This window comes from Choloepus didactylus, chromosome 15, assembly GCF_015220235.1.
Source record: "Choloepus didactylus isolate mChoDid1 chromosome 15, mChoDid1.pri, whole genome shotgun sequence".
In the NCBI taxonomy this organism is placed as follows: Eukaryota; Metazoa; Chordata; class Mammalia; order Pilosa; family Megalonychidae; genus Choloepus; species Choloepus didactylus.
The window spans coordinates 63,789,606-63,807,532 of NC_051321.1; the positions used below are offsets into that span (position 1 = coordinate 63,789,606).

At 36.0% G+C, this 17,927-nt stretch overlaps 2 protein-coding genes across 7 annotated transcripts in view; one reads left to right on the forward strand and one right to left on the reverse strand.

Annotated features, from left to right (window-relative positions):
* The window catches only part of CTNNA3 (catenin alpha 3), a 1,946,492-nt gene that overhangs the window by 1,166,674 nt on the left and 761,891 nt on the right, over positions 1-17,927 (reverse strand). The window lies entirely within an intron of this gene.
* Positions 2,791-17,927, forward strand: part of LRRTM3 (leucine rich repeat transmembrane neuronal 3) — a 203,428-nt gene continuing 188,291 nt past the window's right edge. For all 3 annotated transcript variants that reach the window (XR_005212081.1, XM_037805373.1, XM_037805374.1), the window contains exons 1-2: positions 2,791-3,341; positions 3,663-5,194. Coding sequence is in view for 2 of the 3 variants with exons in the window: in XM_037805373.1 (XP_037661301.1) it covers positions 3,338-3,341; positions 3,663-5,194 (1,536 nt within the window). In the remaining variant the exon portion in view is untranslated. The remainder of the gene's footprint in view (positions 3,342-3,662; positions 5,195-17,927) is intronic.

The following is a 17,927-nucleotide window of genomic DNA, read 5'->3' on the forward strand; positions in this document are numbered from 1 at the left end:
ACAAGGAGCACAAAGCTGATGGATCCTTCAGCCATCCTAGAGCAGCCCTCTGCAACTGCCAGACAAATGAGATATCTAAATGGCTACTTCCCAAGGGGAAGAAGAGAGAATGATAGGAAAACAAACAAACAAACAAAAAACAGAAGCTTTCAAGCAACAGAGCTTTGAGAGAACTGAAGGAGTTATCTAATCTCTTTTAGTATTTTTTGAGAGATACAATTTGTCAAGCTCCAATTGGAATGTCAGATGATAAAGGCTCAAGGTGTTATCCTCTGTAATGTGCCATGGGGGGTATTCAAAAGCATAATTACTATTCTCATGAAATTTACAGTCTAATTATAAAGACAATTGATATCTACATGAAAAGTTAAAATGGCTTGCTGATCATGGAGGTTTTTTCACCTTCCAAGTTTCTTGCTTTTACTCATGTTCTTTAAGAACACTTTCGCCAAAACTATCCAATTTCACTGGCCAAGGAAATCTGAGGGATCAATCCCACATACACAAGACCAACATTACATAATCAGTTTATATGGCATCAACTGGCATCCGTGAACCCCATGGAAATGTATTTATTATAAATATTCATTAAGCATTTATTAAATGCCAGGTATTGCTGTAGGTATTAAAGAAACTGACGTAGACATGGGATTTACATTCCAGCATCATAAGTTTGTATTCTCTTTCTTCCTACTAGGACAAAATTTATTATTTTTTAATAATTCCCTTATAATGAGTTTCTTAAACCCAATTATCCATCAAAGTCTATTGATAAACATCCCCTCCTCCAACCTACTGAATAAGGATCTTGGAGGAGAGGCTGGGAAATCTATATTTTTAGTAAGTTCTTTGAGTACTTTAGATGTATTCATAAGTTACTATCTGAGGAATTGGTGACTTTTGCTGGACTATTTCTGTGGGAAACGACTTTTACCAAACTTCTCATCCTTGGAATTATGAAAGCTCTCCAAGGTTTTTCCACAGCCAATTCACCATACATAGACTGACAAGGCAAATATTTTAAAGAAGTATACCATTTAGTTTTAAATAAAGCAGTCATCTCCATCATCATATGGCCAGATATTAACATGTTCTGCTTTGGGGAAGAACAGAATCAAATATTAACTACTAGTCATGGTTCATAGAACCAAAAGATTCATTCTAATGGTAAAGTTGAGAGGATGGGAATTTAGGAAAGTGCCTCATCAATGAAGGCAAGGCTAAGTCAATCTCAGAAATAAATAGAATACAGTATTAAAAGATTTTCATTGAAGTAGTTCTTTGTGAATTTATTATAATCTGTATGGTCAATATTCATTGCTAACCAACACACAATACCATCTCAGGAAATAAATGCAATCAGTATGTTAGTAGTCAAATAATATCTACTACAGGCTTATGATGTGCCATGCACTGTTCTAAGTACCTTACAGATATCAGGGTTCTGAATTCTCAAAGCATGTCTATGAAGTGGATTTTATTATCATGCCCATTTAGCAGATGAGAAACTAAGGTACAGAGAAAATAAGTAACTCACCCAAGGTTACACAGCTAGTAAGTGGTAGCTAGGATTTGAACCTAGGTGCCAGAGTCCATGGTCTTAAAGAATAAACTCAACCATCTCTCCTTGGTTTTTTTTTTTTTTGTTTTTATTTTTTAATAGCTCTTTAAGATCCTTAGACCAAAGAAGCATATACCTTCCTCTCCTAGGAAGCAAGAATTTATTGATTACAGCTTCCCTGCCCTGATCTCTTAATCAGCCTAATTCTCTCTTGGCTCATTTTTTAAATGAAGATAACAATGTCATTGAAGCATCTAGTCATTAGACGCTAGTGGTTTGCATTTGGTGGTCATCTAGTGGTTAGTGGTTAAGACATAAAAGGGAATGAATCTGAATCTCACAAGCCCCGCCCTTTGCTGGCTGTATAGCCTTGACTGAGTTCTCTGTCCACATCTCAGTTTCCTCAATTTTAAAATGGAGATTATAATGGGACTTACATCAAACTATTGTTTAAAGATAAAACAAGATAGCCAATTTGAAGAACTTAAAAAGTGCTCAGTCAATAGTATTAGTATAATAAACAGCAGCAGCATCAACAAACTGGAACCAAAAGATCTTTGGATCCTTCTACTAGCACTAAGATTGGATTATTTCTCTTCTAATTAAAAAGAACTTTAACAGCAACCAAAACAACAACAAGCCAAGCAATAAGCCATAAAACCAATTATGCTTTTTGTGGGAAAAACAGAGAGGTTACTGAACTCATTTAATCCATATGTCATTATTTATCCCCTCATCCAAAATGTATGTGTTCTAACATCTTGAGACACTTTGCATAATATAATGACTGTGACTCCAAGAGGTCAAATGGGCAGGCAGTTAACACTTCTCTGTGAAAAGCTCAGTAATTCATTTTATAAATTTCAGTTCAAAGCCTACATTGAGGTTAAGAAAAACTGGCATACAGTCTATGAACTTAATGTCAAGCCCCTGAAAAACTCTGAGCAGCATATGTTTAACGATTAAGTGAACTCACACAAGAAAAACGTTGCCAAATTGTAAAACAAGATTTGGAAATTACGGAAAATGTTGCTAGTTATTGATTATGGTGACCATTCAGTTCTTACTGAGCCACCCAAAAGAATCATTCATTTTCCAGCAGAGAGCCTGCTCATTTGCAAGATAAAAGAGAGACATTTCTGCACATGCCCATAATGTTCTTTGCCACTGGGGGCAGCTTTACATAAGACTGCATTCACTGAAACCAAAGCAACAGTCGGAGCAGCTTTCAGAATGACAGTCTGCAGAAGTGAGCTGAGCCGTGAGCATGGTTCAGGGCTCTCCTGTCTTCTCGGCACCATCGCATCTCTGTGGCTGAACTAGGCGCTTACACAAGAATTGCTGGGCTATGGAATACAGATGTGGCTGCTCAGGTAGTCCCACGTTGCCTGGAAGGATACATCACGCGTTCCGATAAGAAGAAATTGTAGAAGCCAGTTTTTTTTTTTTTTTCTAACCACCCCCCACCTCCTCCAAAAAGAAAAAAAAAACTGTAAATATGCAAAAACGTAATATCCATGAAGATCCTATTACCTAGGAAGATTTTGGTGTTTTGCTGCGAATGCGGTGTTGGGATTTATTTGTTCTTGGAGTGTTCTGCGTGGCTGGCAAAGAATAATGTTCCAAAATCGGCCCATCTCCCAAGGGGTCCAATTTTTCTTCCTGGGTGTCAGCGAGCCCTGACTCACTACAGTGCAGCTGACAGGGGCTGTCATGCAAGTGGCCCCCTAAAGCCAAAGCAAAAGACCTAAGGACGACCTTTGAACAATACAAAGGATGGGTATGTTTTTTTTTTTTTTCATTTTTCTTATTTTCTTCTTTTAAAAAATCTCTAGTCTGCCTTAATTATTTTAAAGATTACCTTGCTCTGCTCTAAGACTATAAATTCAATTGCTTAGTGGACATACTGCTTGCTTAACTAGTTTAAAAAAATCCCTAAAGACAATTTTCTTTAAATTACAAAGAGATGATATTAGATGTTAAATGTTGTTATCTAGATTTTAATTTTTAAAAACAAAAATATATGCCTATTTTTGTCTGATTAAGAATAAATGAATTCTTTTTTAGGGGGATAACTTTTCTAAGTTGTTTTTATTTCCAGGTTTCAATGTAATTAGGCTACTGAGCGGATCAGCTGTAGCACTGGTTATAGCCCCCACTGTCTTACTGACAATGCTTTCTTCTGCGGAACGAGGATGCCCTAAGGGCTGTAGGTGTGAAGGCAAAATGGTATATTGTGAATCTCAGAAATTACAGGAGATACCCTCGAGTATATCTGCTGGTTGCTTAGGTCTATCTCTCCGCTATAACAGCCTCCAAAAACTTAAGTATAATCAATTTAAAGGGCTCAACCAGCTCACCTGGCTATACCTTGATCATAACCATATCAGCAATATTGACGAGAATGCTTTTAATGGAATACGCAGACTCAAAGAGTTGATTCTGAGTTCCAACAGAATCTCTTATTTTCTTAACAATACCTTCAGACCGGTGACAAATTTACGGAACTTGGATCTGTCCTATAATCAATTGCATTCTCTGGGATCCGAACAGTTTCGAGGCTTGCGGAAGCTGCTGAGTTTACATTTAAGGTCTAACTCCCTGAGAACCATCCCTGTGCGAATATTCCAAGACTGCCGCAACCTGGAACTCTTAGACCTGGGATATAACCGGATCCGAAGTTTAGCCAGGAATGTCTTTGCTGGCATGATCAGACTCAAAGAACTTCACCTGGAGCACAATCAGTTTTCCAAGCTCAACCTGGCCCTTTTCCCGAGATTGGTGAGCCTTCAGAATCTTTACTTGCAATGGAATAAAATCAGTGTCATAGGACAAACCATGTCCTGGACCTGGAGCTCATTACAAAGGCTTGATTTATCAGGCAATGAGATTGAAGCTTTTAGCGGACCTAGTGTTTTCCAGTGTGTCCCCAATCTGCAGCGCCTCAACCTGGATTCCAACAAGCTTACATTTATTGGTCAAGAGATTTTGGATTCTTGGATATCCCTCAATGACATCAGTCTTGCCGGGAATATATGGGAATGCAGCAGAAATATTTGTTCCCTGGTAAACTGGCTGAAAAGTTTTAAAGGTCTGAGGGAGAATACAATTATCTGTGCCAGTCCCAAAGAGCTGCAAGGAGTAAATGTGATCGATGCAGTGAAAAACTACAGCATCTGTGGCAAAAGTACCACAGAGAGGTTTGATCTAGCCAGGGCTCTCCCAAAGCCAACGTTTAAGCCCAAGCTCCCCAGGCCGAAGCATGAGAGCAAGCCCCCTTTACCCCCCACAGTGGGGGCCACAGATCCTAGCCCAGAGACGGATGCTGACACGGAGCATATCTCTTTCCATAAAATCATCGCTGGGAGCGTGGCCCTTTTCCTGTCTGTGCTCGTCATTCTGCTCGTTATCTACGTGTCATGGAAGCGGTACCCAGCGAGCATGAAGCAGCTGCAGCAGCGCTCCCTCATGCGAAGGCACAGGAAAAAGAAAAGGCAGTCCCTAAAGCAAATGACTCCCAGCACCCAGGAATTTTATGTAGATTATAAACCCACCAACACGGAGACCAGCGAGATGCTGCTGAATGGGACGGGACCCTGCACCTATAACAAATCAGGCTCCAGGGAGTGTGAGGTATGAACCATTGTGATAAAAGCGCTCTTAAAAGCTGGGAAATAAGTGGTGCTTTATTGAACTCTGGTGACTATGAAGGGAACATGGTGCCCCCCTCCCCTACCCCATCCCTCTCCCTCTCTCTTTGCTAGTAAGGTCCTTCCCTGTCAGTTTTAGTACATTCATAATACCAGTTCTTTTCTTCTCATACATAATCAACCCACTGAAATTTAAATACCACAATCAATGTGAAGCCTGAAGTCTGGTTTAATATAATGCTTATTGTATAAGACCCTTTATTGATTCCATTAATGTCATACTTGTTTTTGGATAAAACTTCTTTATAAATAATACCCCACATCTGCTGTTATTTTCCCTCTGGTAGAACAAAACCTACAGTTGTAGAAGTTTTACAGTTCATTGGCACAACAAGGAAAAAGTGAATGATCCCAGGTACTTAGGAGCATGAAGCAATTCTAGGGGATGGACTGCTGATCATAAGAATTTTTAGAGACAGAGCCTTAAAATAATGCCTGGCTTAAAAAGAAAATTGCAAGGAACTATCAAAAGATGGTGCTGGATTGAAGCAGCACCATAAGAAGTTTCCAGAGGTGTTTGAATTACAATAAAGCAAGCCTTGGGGCAGGAGGTGGGGGGGGGGGGGGGCTGAAGAGTAAAATGCTGCAAGCATTCAATTGCAAAGTGTAAGGAAATCATAAAAATATCAAGATTTGGACTTGAAGCCTTGTTTTTGAAACCCAACCTATAAAATCAGACTAGAGGTTTCATTATCAATTTCTTCTAGCCTGTACATTTCAAAACAAATAAATAAATAAATGGCCAAGAGGCAAATTTGATGAGGCAGATTTCCCTACTGCTCCTTACACTTAGGGAGTTTTCTGAGAGGAAGCAGCCCACTATGTGCATGTGGTTAGGAGCTCGCCAGAATTTCTCTTTGCAGCTCGTCAAAGATCCTAAGGTAGTCAGCAGAATCATTAGCTCTGTCCTGTTCTTCTGTTTGGGATTTGTCAGCCTGTCCTGTTTTGTTTCATTAAGTGCCCTGCACACACCAGTCCTTAGTGATTGACACTTCATTCAGATGCTTAAAGAGAACACATTCTAAGACATGCTTACCCCCACCAGCCTCAATGGAAAGGATGATTTTGATAACATCTTAATAAATGTATAAAATAAATCTTAGAGGAAAAAATACTAACCCTATAGTAGTAGTCCTTTGCTTTGTCTATTGCTGACATCACAGTGTTCCTATGTTCACCTGTATCCTCAACTCATCCATCAGTACAATTTTGTATAGACCCTGTTGGCAATCTACAAGCTGCATGCATGTTTTTATGTCATTGTTGAAAGTTTATTGACTGCAGCACAAACATCAGATCTTACATATTTAAGTAACTTTGATTGCAGCCCATTAAGATTTTAGAAGAATATCTTTAGTCTGTATTCTCTTTCATCCTTTCTATTATAGGAGCTAAAGTCAGGAATTGCAACATTTAGCTGTTTCATTTAATTGGTTTGCCAAGCCCCACATCTTTAACCATTTCCCTGTTCTTTCAAAGCAGAACTGCTGCAGCAGAAAAGAAAAAAGTGAATGGCTATTTTTACCAGCATTTTTATATAGTTTGGAGGCTTTTCATATGCTGAGAGGAAAAATCTAGGCAAGTTACCATGAAATATACTTGCAAGGAAGCCAGATTATAAAAATCATAGTTTCATAATCAGTAAAGAAAAATAAACATTTAAAATGGATTTCTCAAGGATATTTTGATTTTGATTACATCTTAAAATAGATGCCAGTTCAGAAAAGTATCATTACTACAGTATATTTGCCTATGAATAATTATGCATATATATATATTAATAAAAATAGTCACATATTCTCAATTAACACAGATACTTCCTTACAGTACCATGAAGTGGATGACTGAGCCTACTGTGATGTTTTTCACTGAAACTAATTTTACATTTTTCATAAAATGTCAGTAAATACATATTCCATCTAAAAAAGAGATTCTCTCTGCTCAACCTCATTTTTATCTGTACTAAAGATGATTGTATTAATTAAATACAGTGTTAAACTTATAAAGCCCATTTCTATTCTTTGACTTGACCTTTTGCCTCATTTGTGATGGATACCAAATATACTTAGGCAAATCATAATTATATCTTTTCTCTCTTGCAAGTTCTCAATGCTGTGGTGCTGCTAGTATATATAAAATATGCTGGCTTTATGGAACAGTGTTCATAAATTCAAAGCCACTGGTATGTGAGTTGAGATGTAAGATTAAATGAATGCCCAGCATTTTGAAGGCTGGTCATTTTTAATGCCTAACTTTGCTTATAAATTTAATAATAGATAAGAACCAAAATAAAATACCCAAGATTGAAAAACTCATTTTTATTTGGGACATGAAATTACCAAAAAAAAAAAAAAAAAAAAAAAAAAAATTATTTCCCCCCTTTGGGAATGAAGCTCCTCTAGTTCCCAGTAACTTCTGAGTACCAACATACATTTCTTCTAAGTTAGGCCGTTAACTAGTCCTCCTTATAAATCTAACAAACCCCTGCCCCAAAGTTGCCTCACCCCATCCCAACTGAAATTTCTGAACTATATATCATAAAACTATTCATATACTTCTTTCTATCCATTGCATATGAGATAAATATAACTGATTCAATTTTTCAGTGCAAATTTATTTGAAATATCTGAATTCCTTCAAAGGTGACAACAGTTAAACAACTTGACCTGTTGAACTATACAACAAAGACAAATCAAATTCAGTCAGTACTTTGAATGGTTTACCAGAACAGAAAAGAAATGGAGTTTAGTCTCTTTGAACTGCATCTACACCTCTACTCCCTGTTTTTATTAGCCACAGGACACAGTCTTCTAAGCAATAGTAATGCAAAATAGACTCATTTTAAATGAGTTTGTATTTTCCAAGAATGTAGATATTATATCTTTTCAAAGAATTTAAACCATTTTTTACCTAATTTGGTGAATCAACTAAGTAGATAAACAGGCCATAAACTGTATTTCTGTGGAGCAGCAGTGACCTCCAGTGGCTGACTAAATTAACCACTCTATTCACAAGTATTTTAGTTTTTTATCCTGAATCCTGAAATGTGGTTTATAACATATATTTCTTGATCTGCACATCAGCTTTGAATTTCGTTTAGTTCATCTACCCGGAAACCATAATTATAATGTAATTTTTGAAACTTATATTTCACACATTAACTTTTCTAGTAATGCCATAACAGAGGCCGTTAAAACGGGTACCAAGGGCTAGAAATTAGGGTTCAAAGATGAAAAGCAGGTAATAATGCAAAAAGAATAGATAAGAAATATTTTCAAAATATTTGTATAAATTTATGTTGGTCAAATATTCTGATATTTTTGTTAATGAGTTAAATGTTGTCTATTGGCAGTATACTGAAATATAATGTAATTTAGTTTCTGGAAAACAAATTTCAATATTAATATTGAAAGAATCAGCATCAGTTGTTTACAGGTCAGTAGGCATATCGAGTTACCAAGTTAGGGAGGCCTTCGCTTCCAGCTTCAGAACCTCTTTTTTGCTGATCGTGCCAATGACCTGTGCTTTGCCCCGGTGCTCTCTCCCTCACTTCCCCTTTTCAGCCAGCTGAACAATGGTTCTATTAGGCTGTCCAACAATGATGTTACAGTCTAAGAGGTGATGATTCATGGATAATGAAATTATGTTCTCCTTCTGGGGAAAGATAATGCAGAGTCAGACTTGTGGATTTGGCAAGGGTTTTAAGAGGCTGTAGGTCCATGAAATATCTTCTCTTCTCTTGACATTTATCAAGGGGAGAACTTCAAATAGTTTATTTAAAGTGTGGATTAGACTAGCATCAGAAATAAGCATCATGCCATGAAGTCTAGGACAAAATGAGTTCCCAAACTGACAAATGAGAATTGAGCCATGGAAAATGAAAAATTAAAAAACTGTTTTGTTTCTTCTATTCCCCTTTCCTTTGATTCTCATTAAAATCTGGATCTGTAGCAAATTTGTGGAGTTTTGCTATGCTTGTATTTTCTTAGTTACCTACACTAAAAATCAGAGGCAGTAGGCAAATATTGCAAGCTGGAAAACTAATCGGTCAATTTCAATGACTAATGTTATAAAATAAATAGAATTAATGGAAGTTAAATAGCTTTTGAAAGTTCTTGTATTAAATGGTTTTTGAAAACTAATAAAAAATAATACTCAGGTGAAAGCGACTGTTTCCCTAATCACAATAGTCTATACAATGAGACCCAATTTTTGCTTAGTCACCATAATCATTAGCAATTTTCTTTTAGTTGGATAATTGGATGAATATAATAAAAAATATTACAGAAATCTAAAAAATAGATTAAGTTGTTTTTATTACCTGAGAGAAATATCACAACCCATGTATGGTAAAGTATAGACCTTATAAATTAAGACTGATACTCAAGTTTCTCTGATGCTTAAGTGATCTCAGGCAAATATCTTAGCTTTTCTGAACTTGAAATTCCCCATCTGTAAAATGGGCCCATATTATGTACTTCACATGGTTATTGTAAGGACCAAATGTGAGAAGTACTTTGTAAACTCTAAAATGGCAACTTGGTATTGTTTGCAAAGAGCATTCATTGAGATAGTCACCTATGTCTGCTGGTGTTCTGGTTTAGCCTGGGTCAAAAAGAAACCACTTACCTCTATGTTAGATAAACCTAAACCCATTTTACATTAAAATGAATCTTGAGACTTGGCAGGAAGTTTAGAACTTAATATGTCTTTGACCTTTGTTTTCCATAAAAACACAGGTCCTTCCACCCATATTATCTAAGTCTCATCAATAGTAATCACAAACTAAAATAGACATGAAATAAATGAAAACACTAACCGGAGAATATGTAATCAGAATCTTATCAAACTGAATCAAAATTCTAGTTGTGTCCCAAATAAGGTCAGTATAGCAAGGGCTATACAACAGCCTCTCTCCAGTACCACTGTTTTGAGCCTTTCTTGACTTTATACTAGACAGCTATAATGCTTATATGGCAAGACAACATCATTATTAAGCAAAAGGAAGCTGCTCAAAACATATCACAGTGGGATTAACATGCATTCTATGTATTAATCACATGACATCTACTGTTTTCCTTCAGCAATGCAAAACTGTACCCAACATCTCCTTCAGTACAAAGATTACTGTTGACTTTATCTATTAATTACAGTGATTGAAAATCACTAGATTAAAAAAAAACGGTAACAAAAGTATAAAGGCTTTCTTTCATATGTAATAACTTATTAGATAATGCAAAATTACATACTTAAGACTACTCTGTTGGCCTTTCATCAAAAAATAGCCAACACAATCATAGATCTTTCTCCATTGGATGTAACTGGGCTTACTAACTGGGAGGTATCAGTGTATTCCCAAATTCTTATAGTTTAAGTAAACACAAACTGTTCCTCTTTGACAGCTGAGTTTCTGTGAAATCTCTGAAGAGCATAAAAGAGGATAATAGTTTTTAGGGGAAAAATCATTTGTGAATTTTATGTTGCTTTAACTTAATAGGGTCATAGGTGGATGTTCTTGTGTTAGGTCTCCTGAACATCTGAGGAGAATTCCAGGAACATGGAGAGAACAGGAATATCTGGGTCTTGGTGTAAGACCAAGCAAAGGCAAAAAAAACTACACCTGTACTTTCTAATAACAGAAACTCCATATGCAATAATAATCTGTTTTATTGAAAAAAAAGAAAGAAAAGAAAAAGAGTGTCCATCTTATCCTATCCAGCAAATGTTCCAATGAAAATTCTTAACTCTCTTGACAATTCTCTATATCTTCTTTTTATATTCAGGGACTCCCATTGCCCCAAAGAAGACATTTCCTTTGTTCTTTTTTCCCACTCTTAAATTGATGTTCTCTTTATCTGAAAGTATCCTCCACTTCCTATATCACAAAAAAAAATTCCTACCCCCATAAAAATCAATTAAATTTGATCATTTCATTCAAAGAAAAGGACTATATCCAACACAAAAGTTACCTGCATTAAATATTAGAACTTAATTTAAAGCTGGCTGACCCTTCCCCATTTCTTCTAGAGTGCCCAAATCCCCTCCAAAGTATCTTCTGATTTTCCATGGAAGAAAAGAGAAATATAATTGAAACACCAGTCTGCAAAAAATTCAAGCTCACTATTTTTCCTTCTTAATTAATTAGCTCCTAGAAAACAAAGTATAAGACTTTAGATACAGGATTACTCAACTATATTTCACCATTCAAAAACAGTTATACCAACAATCAGAATTTTGCCTTCTCAGATATAAAATGCAATTTTTTTGGCCTCACATATAAAATGATATGGCAAATATTGCATTGAACAAAGGCAATTTCTTTTAAATCTTCATCACACTAATTACATCCATCTAAGGGGACAAAATCAAAAGCAAAGGATTTCAATTAAATACAAATCCTTACTCAGCATTCTTGGTGATCAAGCTTATTAATGAAGTAGGGGCAAAAAAGAAAAATTTCTTAGACAGTGAGTCTATAGGAAGAAATTACCATCAAATAGTGTTCATGGTTTCAACTGGGTAGTCCCACATGTAGCTAAGAAGTATTTCTTGTCTTTGATGTTGATCTGCTATACTTTCAGAGAGAAGGAACATACATATCCCCCTTGATGCAATCAACCTAGATCTCACAGGGACATTTAAAGGAAACTTGTAGAATTATGTTGAGGCTGAAGTAGTAGAGTGGCTTTAAAAACTGATAAACCTGTGATAAGGTTAGGACAATGAAAACTGTCTAAGAAATTTAAAAGCTAACTCAGCACTTGGAAATCAATGTTGGCATGCACTATCAATTTGTGTAAGGAATTTTTCACAATTTGTACAAAATTTTATAGTGGAAAGATACACATACTCAGTCTGTATATTTCCATTTATCCAAAGGGTGGTTAGGTAACATCACTAAATGATGATTAAAATGGAATATTTGAAGACATGTTTATTATATACATCAAACCATAGATGTTGTAGATGCTTAGAAAAGAAGATTCCACATCCTTCCCTTAAAGGGATTACTCACATTTTATTGTACGTGTGTGTATGTGTGTGTGTAATTGATTTCTGAATATGTGACAAGAGTTTTTACATATATTTTCTCATGACTTGACATGAAGCCTTTTATACCTTTCATAAGCTCAAATAGTTTTTTAAAATTATAGAACAGACTCCTAATATTGACTCTGTCTTCCTAGAAGTTTCACCAATTAATCCTGTATCTTGTCTCCTTTATATAGACTGACCAAAAATAACTCATATCCCACCCACACTAGGCTTTTTTTGACCAAATTATACATTCCCATTCCCTTAGGGAATGACTACCAGGTGACTTGCCATTCTGAGACCCCTCTGCTCACTAACTTCTAATTTGCCACTATAGTGTTCTTCCCACTGGTGGCAGCCATTCAAACCCATCTCATGTTATTAAAAGGCACCATGCACTTAGACCTATGTATTTTTAAAGGGAGACCAGAGTAGTAAAGCGTACAAATCTACATATATTTTTATGGGCTTCACTTTGTTTTATGGTCCCCTACATGGAGATGTGTAGGTCTTTATTAGTTTACAATGAAAGGCAAAGCATTGAACTAGCTATAAATTAAAAAAGAGAAAGGATCAAGGTAGATAAAGAAAATAGTCAAAAGCTCATATCATATATTTCATAATCTTAAAAATAATCCTAAATTATCGGCATTTTGTCTCCCACTTTCTTGACAGCTGACTTACCCTCCAAGCTTTCCATCATATTTTGTATTTAAGCTTCATATACTTTCCATTTTTTGGTTTCCAGTAGAGAGTTCCCTTTTTGTTTGTTTTTGGTTGTTGTGTGTTTTGTTGTTTTCTGCCTGCAAATCATTTCACAGTTCTAGATTCTGCTTCCTTATCTAGAAATCCCCATCAAATTTTAATCCTGTAAGAAAGTCACAGGTTAACTTGTCAGCTGTATGATTGTAGCTATCAGTTAGATTGGATTTGTCTCTAGATTGCAGTCTCAGCAAATCTGGAATGTCTTCCCAGTCTTTTACTTGTTTTACTCCATTGTAACAGGATCATCCAACATGAAATTCCACCATCCAATGGGACCCAGGGATCTTTGGTTCCTTATTACTTTCCAAATAGTTCTTCCCAGATGTAGACCAGTATGAAATTATTGACCCTTCCTGGGCACTTACATTTAAACAGGAATAAAAGCCTCTAGCTAAAGGTTAAGAGCAGGCATAAACAGCAGAGTTAGGCGAAGTACTTCTGGGACAAACTTTGCAAGTACCTCTGAAATATCCTACATAGATTTCTCTGTATTTTTCTTAAACATGAGGTTGGGTCTTCCCAAAGGAACCAAGGCAGGGCAAACAATCCACATTTCATTCAGTAGAGTATAGTTTGAGAAATTTCTTCAGTGAATTGCCATTTTATAAATAGGCTTTCTCCTTAGTTTCCTCCAGGGAGAGACAACATTGTATACTAGAAAGAACTTGGGCTAGGGATCGAGGAAGAACTAGTTTGGATTCTAGTTCTGACACTTAACAGCAAACTTGAGAATCAGCTTCATCTTAAAAAAAAATGTGGAGAACAGTGTAATCATCATAGAGTTGTTGCAAGAAAGCAAAGAATCAACATTTCTTGAATAATTTTTGTACATTGTTCTAGGCACATTTCATATATTATATAATTGAACACTCATAAAGAGCCTATGAAGATTAAATGATATTGGCACATAAGAGTAACTTCTTCCTTCCCTTCATTAGCTCCAACTGCTAAGAATGTCAGTACCAAACTATAGTCCTATTCAATTATCTACTTTTGTCCAGAATGAGAAACAGATTTCTAGCAGAACTTGCAAGAAACAGAATCCAAACTGCAGTACACTCAGTAGCATCTGGGCAAATGGCTAACCCTGAAGAATGATGGTGATAGTGGCATAGAACACCAACATCCTTAACCTCCCTGCCAAGTCCAAACTGCCTCTCTATCTTTATTTCCATAGCATTTTCCATAGTATGACACTGGCCAATTCTTGAAGTAGCATCTGCTTCTTTATCTCCGTGTTTTCTCTCAATCTCTTTCCTTTGTGAGAAATGCCTTTCATCCCTCCCAAGTCTTCCTGTCAATCTTGAGCCTTTCTATAGTTTCAGCTCAAACTCTACTCACTCTAGAAGCCTTTTTATTCAAGAGTCCTTCCCTGGTTTTCCATGGTATTTTGTACCTTTATTTTAATCTGCACCAAAGGCTGCCTTATGTTAGAGTTATGAAGGTACGTATGTATGCTTTTTAGGGAAAGGACCATCTCTTTTTGGCTTTCTTCTTCCAATGCTGGTTAGATGTTTGCTGAATTGATTTGCTGGTGATTTTGACAGGGTTATTATCGCAGACAATGTAAAGCAAATATTTTCACTCTTTATGGAAGCTTCTAATTATTTCGGTCAACTTCATATTTACTTATTTAATCAATATAAACATTTTTTTTTTTGCTTTTTACTTCATATATACTTTTTCAGTATCTACAGTTTTTATCACTTATTAAATTCTAAAATTATTCTTCCAAAAATATAATTTCTTTAATCATGTTCTGATTTAAATTTCTTCTATGTTGTGAATAACCTACCAAATTTTCCTTATGATAGTTACCAAGGGTATGAACATTTTAGCAAGTTTGTTAAACTTGCTAAAATTAAGAAAAATTGTGAGATAAAGAAATTGTTAAGAAAAATTGTGAGACAAAGAAAGAATATTTTGTTTTAACAATAAATATACCTTGATTTTAATGGAGGCTAGAATAATCAACTTTTGTTGTAAAAACCATATATTTGTGATCTCTCTTTGCCCACCCTCTCCTAGAAAGGTCTTTTGCCCTTTAGCTTGGATGCCTTCTCATCCCATCTCCAGTTCCACAAGGCTTTTGCTGTAGATATTCAGAGGCCTCTCCTTTCTTACCACACCAGTGGGTACCCTATAGTCAGAGTTCTTACCACACCAGTGGGTACCCTATAATCAGAGCTTTCTGATTATCTGCATTTTCAAAGTATATATTCTCCTGGAGGCTTCAAACATCAAATACTCAAAAGTTGACAATTGGTAATGCTCATCTTTTTTACCTCCTACACATCTTCTGTCATGTAGAAGGTACATTTGATCATATAGGATTGATGCATCTGCCTTCATGGGTCTCTCCTTTCCTCCCTTCTCTTATCCCTCTTAATTTTTTTCACTGAATTTCTCTTCTCCCTCATCTCCACTTCAGATTTCTTCCAATTTTTTCTCTCTAGCCAACCTTTACTTATAAGTCAATCCATACTACTTGAATTATGTACTTTCTGACTAGATTATAAGGAAACTATGATTTTTACTTCTTAGGAAAGCAATAATTAAAATGACATAGGCTGATAATTTTATTTAAAAGAGAGTCAGAAACTATCTGTATTCAACAGCTTTGTTTGGTTCTATAAATGTAGAACTGTGATTTTGTAAATTCCAGTTTAATTTCAGAAATAGAAATTATATCCTTCCCTAATATATTTTCTAAGTCACATTTTAATGACAATTTGTAAAAGCAGGGAAGATTTGTGGACAATCTACATATTCTTTTTCCTGTGTGGTGTTGCTCAGGCTCTGGACCCTGATAATCTTTGCTATCAACAAAGCCAGTTCATTTTTGGAACAGGTGTGATGAGGCAATTTAAATGAAACCTATCTTTAGTCATGAGAACATGCAGCTCTAAGGATTTTTGAGAACCCTGCAGTCCATTTTCTTACCTTCTGTTTAAAAGCAGTAAATCATGAAATTGCAAGCCAATTTAATGGTATTTTTAAGGATCTTCCAAGAATTGCATTCCTCAGTCTCTTAGTTACCTGTGTGAGGATTTTGCTACCATCATTCGTATCTTTTTTTACCATGAATCTATGTTTCTCTTGCTTAATAAGTACTCAGTGTTTACTTTTTTTCCAAATATTATATTTGCTTTGTATCCATTCTTATCAAAAAGAAAGAGAAAATAAGTGGTTGGGTTTTTGTTTTTGCTTTCAGAATCTGAATCTGCTTGGCGTAGCTCAGTTACAGGCCCCATGGCATATAGTTCGGAAAGATGAAAAACCACTTTTCTGAAATTTGCATTAATCTACTTTAGATCAGAAAGGTTTTACATAAACTAGCTGACAGCTGAATGAAAGAAGCCCAGTGGTTAACTAACCCAAACCAATCATAGAGGCAAGGAGTTTCTGGCAGGATCTATGCAGTGGCTTTCAGTAGCAGACCCCAAAAAAATTCTACTTCCAGAGGTCAAATTTGCACATACCTCTTTGAACCAAGCCTATTGCCTCATTTTCAACCCAGTTTTAAGACCCAGCAGTGTGTTGTATACAAATAATCAATGGTGAAATTATTCCCATTTTGTTGGCTCAGCTCACAGAAGCCCACTGATTAGTTAAAAAAACAACAACAAAACTATCTGATCTTCATTTTGTATTTCAACTGTACCCAAGTGCAGATGTCATCCCCGGTAATATGAGAAAACAGATTTAGGTTTAGAAATGTTTCTGTGTGCTCCAGCAACATCTACCTCACAGTAACTACATTGCAGCTCAAAGTGTTACAAAAATGCAACTGAATTTGCAAGAAAATTATTTTAGAGTTAATGAAACCTTCTCCACTTGTAATTTAAGGGGGAAAAAAAAACCAACATGGTCTAAAGACCATGAGGGAAAGGCAGCTTAAGAAATAGAAGTCCTCTGTTTATCCAGGGAGGTACTTTACAAGGCAGACAGCTACACCACAGTAGAGAGACAACATTTCCTCAGCTGATTTGGTTAATTAAAATGCAGAGTTACAACTGGCTTTCTTAGAGTCTGAAGCTGAATAACCGAAGTCTCCATTTTACTCCAGTGTCACACAGAACGTGAGGACAGAAACATACTGCCAAAACACAATTTGACTCACAAAAATCCAGCATGATAAACACGAAATACATTTCTCAGACACATTTTAGAAGACGTACTATCAAGATTTAAATCATAAGGATAGAAAAAAATGCAGGTAGGCAGAGCCAGGAGAATATCCTAGATTCCTCTCAAAGATGGTTTAAGTAAAATTTACAGTTAATCTTAAGGACAGAGTCTACTTTGAATGCAGGGATCTTCAATTCTTTCCTTTCAAATGTATGGAATTTGAAACTGACAAACCACCTGTCTGTCGCCAGAATTTATGAGCAATATGAAAAATCAAAGGCCACAAAAACTATTTGTCAAATAAACTGCAGAATGCAATATCAGTCTGCCAGGCTCATTTGCAGAACTCATGAAGAGCATGGGAGGAGGGGATGCTAACAGCTGCAGCCTTGACCGCACTGCCCGTGCCAGCCAGAATTCAAGCCGCGTGAGTGAGTGTGGTTGAGAGAGCTGGCTGACAAAATGAAAAAAAAGAAAAGAAAAAAAAGATCAACAGAAGTGGTCCTTACAAATCTAAATTTTTATTAAATCAGGACATCTGAGTGTACAAATACTTACAAAACCAGTTTAAAATAGATGGGGTCTGCAGGGTCTTAAAGGTATTTAAATTAAATTGTTCATAGAAGACTACTTTCATTTTGCAGTGCAGGGGAGAGATTAGTTTTGAAACAGTTAAACCTGGGTGCATTGCTTTTTCATCTAGCAGTATGGCATGGTATCAGTCT